This window comes from Sitophilus oryzae, unplaced genomic scaffold, assembly GCF_002938485.1.
Source record: "Sitophilus oryzae breed Bouriz unplaced genomic scaffold, Soryzae_2.0 scaffold_1521_pilon_pilon, whole genome shotgun sequence".
NCBI lineage: Eukaryota > Metazoa > Arthropoda > Insecta > Coleoptera > Curculionidae > Sitophilus > Sitophilus oryzae.
In genome coordinates this window covers 1,201,449-1,210,191 of record NW_022146194.1, presented here as the reverse complement: position 1 = coordinate 1,210,191, position 8,743 = coordinate 1,201,449, and the positions used below count along the sequence as shown (strand labels likewise).

The following is an 8,743-nucleotide window of genomic DNA, read 5'->3' as shown; positions in this document are numbered from 1 at the left end:
GTCAAGTTGACAGAATACAGGGTATTTTCTAATTAGTCTAAAAAAAATTGTGGTGTGTTTCCTTATGTGTTCTTAAAACAATTTTTATATAACCATTGGGTCTAAAGTACTTCCTTTCTGATCTATAGGGTGTTAAAAATTTAAAAAAAAATCGATTTTTTTGCTAAACATAAATGGTACACCACTGCTTTTTTAAAGAAAATATATTTTTTCTTTGACTGGCCATCCTTTTTCAACAAAATTGATCTTTTGAGTTTTTCTTGTTCATCAAACGGTTGTCGAGAAAAAAATAAATATACTTATTAAGAGCCCGCCTTAATCCGTTTTCTAACGATTTTTTATTTTTTAGATTAATTAGGAAATACCCTGTATATGCATATCACAGGCAACCAAATAAACTAGTAACCTCTAAAAATTATTATTTCTACCACTAGCGACATACCGTGTTTTTAGTATGTACTAAATTATTTTATCAAAATTTCACCATATAAGTTTCCAGGCAATGGTCATAGCGCCAATCATAATATTATCAAATGATTATCAAAACGTTTTTCAAACTATAATTTGTTATATGTGTTTTAATTAGACAATTCCTTTTGTATGTGGCCCTAAAAATATAATGTAAGTCTATTTTTGCCATCATTTAAGTACCTACTTATATTTACTCCATTTACAAAACTTTGGGTGTATTACGTTGGTCTTGTTTTATTATAATAAACGATGTTTAACTATTTGACTTATAAAGAAAAACTTTAAATAATAAATAATATTTACACATGTTTGGCTTTAATTTTATTTACTAATTGTATAAATTATACTGTTAAATCTTATTTTTTACACATCACAACAATACTTGTTATTAGTATTGTTGAATTTGTGTAAAAAATAAGACCCAACAATCAAATTTAATTATTTTAGACTAAAATTCAATAAATACGCTCATTTAAAAAACCCGCGCTTCGATCCGTTTAAAACAATCCCTACTCAATAGATGGCGCCACTTCTGTAGGACCATTTTTCAGTATGGTAGAGTCCATTCTTTTTCTAGCTAGGTATATTCTTTGATTTATTGATTCTACACAGATGGCGCCACAACACAACTTTTTAATTATTTTAAAACATCTATAATCCTCGTTTAAATATCCCTCTATTACAAGGCAAAAATGTATATGGGCATGGGCAAAAACAGAAAATCTTGCAACTAAATACACAGAAAAACAGCTAAAACATTTATATTTACTCTTAAAATTAAAATAACAAAAATAGATAAATCTCATCAACAATATAAATACATATTTAATAAAAAAAGGCAATACAAAATTAATATACGATGGCCTTGATGTGCTCGTAGGCTGTGTTCATGACGCCCCAACTCAAAAAGGCTCGCGTGCAATTCATCTGTACTCCGTGGTAAATATACCGGATTTTACCACCCCGATCCCTGTACACTTGCAATAATACTTTCCAAGGATTCTCATATGCGCCACCGATCTTACTCTGCATTGCTACCTTCAATACGTTTAGTGGATAGAAAATACTTGATAGTAACACACCGATCATAGCCCCACACAGAAACTCTGCACTAGTCCTTATAATTTCATTGTTATAATGCGGGACATAACACTGTACTTCCTCTCGTAAAATAAAGAATCCTGCGTTTGATGGACCGTTTCGTAACAAGATCGGTGTGAGTCCTCTGTAATACTCCCCGATACCAAACTTCCTTAAAGCTTTAAATGCGTGTGCTGTGTTCTTGAATTCGTCGTGATAATGTGCATTTGCTAGCAGTGTTTGGATTCTTTCAAAAGGCATTAGAAATGCCTCTGTAGATCCTGAGACTAGAGCGCCTACTACTTTTGATATATAAGGGTTTATTCCTATTTTGACTAAAGGTTGTCTAACCTCCTCAAACACTCCAAACATAATCGATAGTGAAAGAGTCTTTTGACAAAGGGGCGGTAATATTCCTCGGTATAGGTAGTAAAATCCTTCATTTTTCAACTGTAGAAATGCACTTTTTGCTTCAATACCATGTAACATCTGAAAAACAACTATATTAGTCATAAATCGCAGAATTTAACTTGACTACCTGTCGAAATATCAGTTTATTGATAGGATAAGTAACTCCTACATTCACAAAGGCTGCGCCCCATCCGCAAACGAACTCTTGCCAATTAATCTTGCCAGGAATAAAGTACTTTGTCGCGGGTATACTCATCCTATTTTTGAGAATTTTTTGAGGTTATAAAATACGATTTCTTTAAACTAGCTACATTAGTCGTTAATCTAGTCTCGGGTCAGTTGATTCTGCTGCTGTTATTGTATCCATTAAGTTAATTTCGTATAATATACCTGTAAAATGTTCTAAAAACATTTTATTTTCATTTCATTCGGACTGCCCTTTTGACAGTGACAATTATTACGTCACATTCACAGGTCACATTTAAAAAGGGTGAAGTGTCTAGTGGTCTGCTGAACGGATGAATAAAATATATTAATCATCCGTTATTTAATCAAGATATTTCAAGGTATAAATAGCATTCAAGGGACACATAAATTTTCGATTAAATATTTTAAGCTATTTTCATTTATCTGAGAACCATCAAAGTGGTTCAGATTTGTCAAAATTAAATTTTTGTTTCTTGTAACCGGACGATTAATTAATTTTATTCATCCGTTTAGCGGTCGACTAGACACATCCAGCTTTATCAGATGTTTGCAAATGTTTGTCTTGGTTGTCAGTTAACGTCAATATCAGCTGATAAACCAAAATAAAATCATTGTTTTTTTATGCTAATCTAACTGAAATATATTTTAATGTTTTGATTACAATTTTAGATTAAACACGATGACACAGATTTTAAGTAAGTTCGAAAAATAAACGTTTAGATCCAAAGTAATTTTTATGTCGTGTAGGTTCAGAGAAACAAGGATTAATTTTCGAAATACGGTCTGCCCGAATAGTTGAGGAAACCGAAGAAACCAGAAAACATGTCCTTTACACAGTACAAGTGAGATTTTTGACTGGTAACGATGATATGAGCCCCTCAGTTATAGAACGAAGATACACGCATTTCTTCAACCTTTATGAATCCTTATACGAAAATTACCCGTTATTAATTCAAGACATAGTGTTCCCAAGAAAAGTGCTCTTTGGAAACTTCGAAAATGAACTTATATCAAATAGAAGCATGCAATTTGAAGGTTTACTAAACTATATAGCCAGTAAGAGTATACTTAGGTCTTCGAAAGCAATGCAAGTGTTTTTACAAGAGCCCGAATTGTCAATAGCTAAAGAATACATTCAGGAGGACAATTACAAGAGTGCTTATGAAGTTTTAGAGAAAAACTTTAAATTGATTAATAAGGTATACGTTTAATTACAATTTAGCTATAAAAAAATATTTGTGTATATATTAGGATATTAATTTTTTTAGGTGTGTTTAGATAGATCTCCAGCGGTTATTTTAACGTTATCTAAATTGGTAGGCGTGCTTGCCAAATTGCCTATAGACGAAAATAACGTAAAATGGGCCGAATTGGCGATATACAGATTTAATGGGATCAGGTAAATACAAGCCTACCATAACGCGGTTTTTTATTATACAGTTTGGCATATATTTTTTCTCCTTTCTAGTGATAGTGATTTACTGGAAATATACATACCGTTGTTACATACGTGCATAGATATTTACTTGGCAGCCGACAAAGATACAGGGGATTTAGAAAATCAACTGAGAACATTTGAAAAACAAGGGATCAAAGGAAGTGATAAGAAAAACTTATTTAACGCCATAGATAGTGTCGAATTGAGAATTTTAAATTAGACTCTCTATATTATGTTTATTTTTATTGATATAATAGTCTTTATATACATATCCCTAAGTCAATTATCAATTAATGAAGGCTTAGAAAATTATCATATTTCTCACATATCAATGAGTCAAGAGATTGTTATACACATTATTATTTTTTATACCCAATTATAAATGAGATTTAAAAGTATTGTTCTTATATAAATATTATTATTGCCTACTATATTTCCTAAAAAAAATAAAATTCAAATAAAGCTTAAAAGAATTGTTTTTGTTCCTCCTGTTTATTTCTCTGTTTTCTATTTTAGTTTATTTTTAAATGCAGACCTGGATTTTCTTTTTCATTTTTTTAAAGCTTATAACCTCCCAAATACAGGGTAATAAAGAATATTCCAATAAGAGGGAATATACCGTATAATCGAATAAAAACGGCGTCAACGATGGCTATGAAATAAAGATCGCTGTCATTTTATATGTATGTAAAATTATATCGGAAATGTCATCGATCGTCATTTCCAAGCCAACTGGACGCCGTTTTTTTCGATCATACGGTATTTGAGAGAAATGGATATACAGGGTCTTCTAGGCTGAGCGTGCATTAGAAGTTTCTAGAGAACTACAATATCTAGATCGGAGATTTTTTCTAAGCATTTGTGTACCCTCATTTTTTATTATATACTTAAATTCTACGTAAAGTTTTATGAATTTTGATATCAAACCAATGGCGGCTCGTGGGTAAAAAAATAGGAGGATTTTTTCTTAAATTGCGCCGCAGTCGAAAATTTTTTGGCGCATTCACCATTTTGTCAACATCTTTTAAAATATTATTTGAAAAATTTTTGCTGCGTTCACCATTTTGTCGACATTTTTTTTTTGTTATTATTTTTACACTAATACCTATAATATTTTCGTTTTAGTTTGGGCTAAAACGCATTAAGTAAAAAGAGATACAACCAATTTTCGATAAACACATTATTTTGCATTCCAGTAAACATATAATTAAATTTAAATTAAATATAATAAACATTATATACAGTGTCCACCATAAGGTTGGATCCATATGGACGTTTTTTTTTTATATTAGAGTTTTAAAAAATCTTTTTGTGGCAATCACTTCTGCTTTGAAAACAACTTAAAATGCACCAAGCCAAAGTTGACAGGTAACATCTGGAAGCTGTCAAATACAAAATATTTAAAAGAAATGTTTAAAAATTGGTAAAATTATTATTATTTTAAAAAAAGTGACCAACAAAATTATGTTTCAACTTTGACTTGGTGCATTTTAAGTTTTTTTTAAAGCAGAATTGAGAGCCACAAAAAGCTTTTTTAAACTCTAATACCAAAAAAACCGTCCATATGGATCCAATTTTATGGCGAACACTGTAATTATTGAATGGCTTCCCCGAATAACGTTGTAACCGACATTTTTTTCAAAATAGAGATTTCAGTGAAATAAGGTTGTAATTTTCATAGGTATAGCGTTTTTTCCTCGGTTTTTTCATGAAAATTTCGATATTGAAAAAATTGTTGGTTAGAACCGAGGAGCCATTCAATTATTACATTAATTATTATTACATTAATGTTTACTAAGCAATATTAACCAAAATAAATTTGACTTATTTATATTACTAACCTTACTAATTTTTGTAAATCAGCTCAATTTTTCTGTTCTTTATTGATGCAAACTTATCAGTAATATCGTCATTTAATTAATTAATTATATTCACACATTAAAGCCTATTTAAACGAACATTTTCATTAAAATTAAGCTTATAGAGTCTAACGTTTTTTTCTAAACCATCGGCTATTGTATTGTATTTTGATTTTTTTTTAATTTCTTAGCATTAACTGACATTTTAAATTTCTGCAGAATCCCCGTGTTTATGCAAAGATCTTGTTATATTTACGAAAATGTTAAAGATAATTCAAGTATGTAATAAAAAATGGGGGTGCCCATTTAAAATAAGAAAGTTGCTGTCAACTTCCGGTATTTCCGGAAGTGTCGCCATATTGAAAATATTTTTAATCGACAGATCTCGTTGAGGTTTGGTTTGGTTTGGTTTGGTTCGATCTAGATATTATAGTTCTTTGGAAACTTCTAATACACGCTCGGCCTGGGAGGACACCCTATATACGAATTACTTTAATTACATATATGTAAAAAAAACAAGCAAAATAACGTTTAGGGCTTGACCTCGCCAAAATTATCATCGATTTTTATTCCCCAGCCGTCTGACGCCGTTTTTTTTTCGATCGTATGGTATAAAAGTGCTACTGTTAAGGTCAGGTGTTAACAATCTGCAACAAAACATTTTCCGGGCGCGCTCTGAACGACCTGCAACAAAACATTTTGCGCGGAGCGTTCCGCCTGTTTGCGGTGATCGCTGCGTTCCCACCAGTAACCAGTGTTAGTGTGTTCGTCGACATGGATGCATCTGATATCACCATAGCAGCTGGTGCTTTTTTAATTATAGAGGCATTAGCGGGTAACAAAAAAGAGAAAAAAGGAAAGAACGAAAAATGTGGGCAAGACGCCTCTTTTTGCCCCGTCAAAACGTGGCCTTACTTAGTGACCTCTAGATTATATACATATGAAAAATTTTATAAGGATGGCTGCAGAAGATTTTGAGAATCTAATATGCTTAGTAGGTCCTAGTTGCGGTGCACCCTATATATACTATTATTAGAAATTGCCACCCAAGCATCATGCTTCTTTACTTTGTTATAATATATCCCATTTGTCGGGTCCCATAAAATAGGCTGCTTCTCAAACTCATCAATTAACTCTAAACACTTTTCTCTGTTCCACTCCATAGCTAGGCGCAGTTTAAAAGCACCACAAACACAACGAACGTTCAAAACTGCCGTATCCACTGAACACCGGCCAACGAACAAATTCTTTTGAGCAAATCCCGTTTACCGACAAGCTTCGGAAAATGTTTGGCGCGTTCGGTTCGGTTTGGCGCAACGTACTAGCTTTTTTCGTTTTCCTGTTATTACCGATTCTGAACCGTCCTAGAACTGTGATGCGTATGCGCAGAAGGAAATATGAAGACATTATTCATATGCGCATGCGCTGCAGAGTTCTAGGACGGTTCAGAATCGGAAATAACAGGAAAACGAAAAAAGCTACTGACTACACAAATTAGTTACAGCGCGCGCGGCACGTTTGGTTCGTTCGAAGTGTTTTGTGGCAAGTGAATACCCACCTTTACATGAAAATATGGGAAAAATAACACAACAAGCATAGTAAAAGAACTTGAAATATTTTATTTAAACTATGAAACTTATAATAAGTACTTAATGAGTAGAGTAACTTTTATTCATTGGAGACGAAACAATATAATATTTTAGAAAAAAAAAGCTAAACGTACAGTTTGCATCTAACATTTAACATTGATCCACAGTTGACATTTAATCAGTTTGTTTTTTTTTATTTAAAATAAACTTAAATCTAAAAGAAACAAATAATATATGGGCATCCAATTTTGTAAAGGATGTTAAAAACTTGTAAAAACGTGCGAAAAAAAAACTTTTTTAAGCCAACAAATCAAAAAGAGGATATTTTTGTAGAACAGTTTATTTTTGAGACCTAGATTGACAAAAAATTTTCTTCTACAGGTGTTTATTAAAAATTTTAAAAAGCATTTTGAGAGCCGCTGGTTTATTCATGTTTTCTGTTTCTAAATTATATCTAGTACCAATGTTGCCACGTTGACACGAAAGTATTTTATTTAACTTAAAAGGAACTTAAAGCACACTTTTTTACACGTCGCCTATAGGAGGAGTGTTTTTTTAAGTATTTTTCAGATCGAAAGATCGAAAACGTGTTTTTTTAAGTATTTTTCAATTATGTCGGTTAGGTAAGAAATGACAACGTTGTAGGCATTAAAATTAGGTTAGGAAAATATATGATGAACCTTCAGATCTCAAAGGTTTTCCCAAATATTGAAGAACAATTTAGGAAAAGTACGAAATTTTAATGAAACATTTTTTTTTATTAAAAAAACTTACTGGCGCGCGACTAGGGTAGGGAGGTTTTTAATTCGATATTCAAAATTATAGTTTCAGGTTTTCTTAAAATTTCATAAAATCACTTTTTATAATTGATACTTACGACTAGGGATGTTTTTTTTTATATATCGATAACTCTCGATATATCAAAGAAAAATAGGTTTCTTCAAAATTAACTTTATATATCGATAGTTTTCAGTAAACCAATAGTTATCGATAACTTGATAATAATTTTCGAGTTATCGATATTTTGATGATTATATCGATAATTATCGACATATCGACAGACGAATTGCGATGACTTATCGATATGGAAAATCCATGAACGACCATCCCTAGTTTGAAGTCTAAATACAATACCCGTTATCTTTATATATCGATAGTTATCGATAAACAGATAACTATAGATAGTTCGATAGTTAATGATTCATCGATATATGGGAAACTAAAATACATCGATAGATGAAAATTGCGATAACTTATCGATATGGAAAATCCATTATCGACCATCCCTAGTCTGGGGTATTTATCGATAAACGAATAACTATCCGGAAGTTCGATAATTAATGAATTATCGATATATCGGCTATTACCGACATAATATCGATAACTAAAATACATCGATAATCAAATTGCAATAACTTATCGATAGGTAAAATCCGTTATTGCCCATCCCTAGTCCGGGGTCGAAATACGATACGTTAAAATTTTCGCGCTTATTTTACAAAACACCCTGTATAAGGTACCCACGACATTAAATAGAAAAAAAATTATTTCAATTCAAAATGATAAAAAATTGACCAATCTTAAGATTTGTTTTTAAAATTTATTTAGCACGACATTTTTGACCACACAGTATAATATATTATGTTATAAACAAAAGTGAATTTCTAAAAGAATCAAAAGCCTTAAAA

The 8,743-nt window shown here is 31.4% G+C and overlaps 2 protein-coding genes across 2 annotated transcripts; one reads left to right on the top strand and one right to left on the bottom strand.

Moving 5' to 3' along the window:
- Positions 1–1,216: 1,216 nt before the first annotated feature.
- Positions 1,217–2,454, bottom strand: LOC115878757 (solute carrier family 25 member 51). Its single transcript, XM_030895346.1, has 2 exons — positions 2,090–2,454; positions 1,217–2,040 (listed from the first exon to the last, which is right to left on the bottom strand). The coding sequence occupies exons 1-2, from the start codon at positions 2,216–2,218 to the stop codon at positions 1,321–1,323; spliced, it is 849 nt and encodes a 282-aa protein (XP_030751206.1). The 5' UTR covers positions 2,219–2,454; the 3' UTR covers positions 1,217–1,320.
- A 270-nt stretch (positions 2,455–2,724) lies between these two features.
- Positions 2,725–4,002, top strand: LOC115878761 (sorting nexin-20). The gene is made up of 4 exons (XM_030895351.1): positions 2,725–2,864; positions 2,917–3,368; positions 3,438–3,568; positions 3,638–4,002. The coding sequence occupies exons 1-4, from the start codon at positions 2,849–2,851 to the stop codon at positions 3,825–3,827; spliced, it is 789 nt and encodes a 262-aa protein (XP_030751211.1). The 5' UTR covers positions 2,725–2,848; the 3' UTR covers positions 3,828–4,002.
- The last annotated feature ends 4,741 nt before the right edge of the window (positions 4,003–8,743 follow it).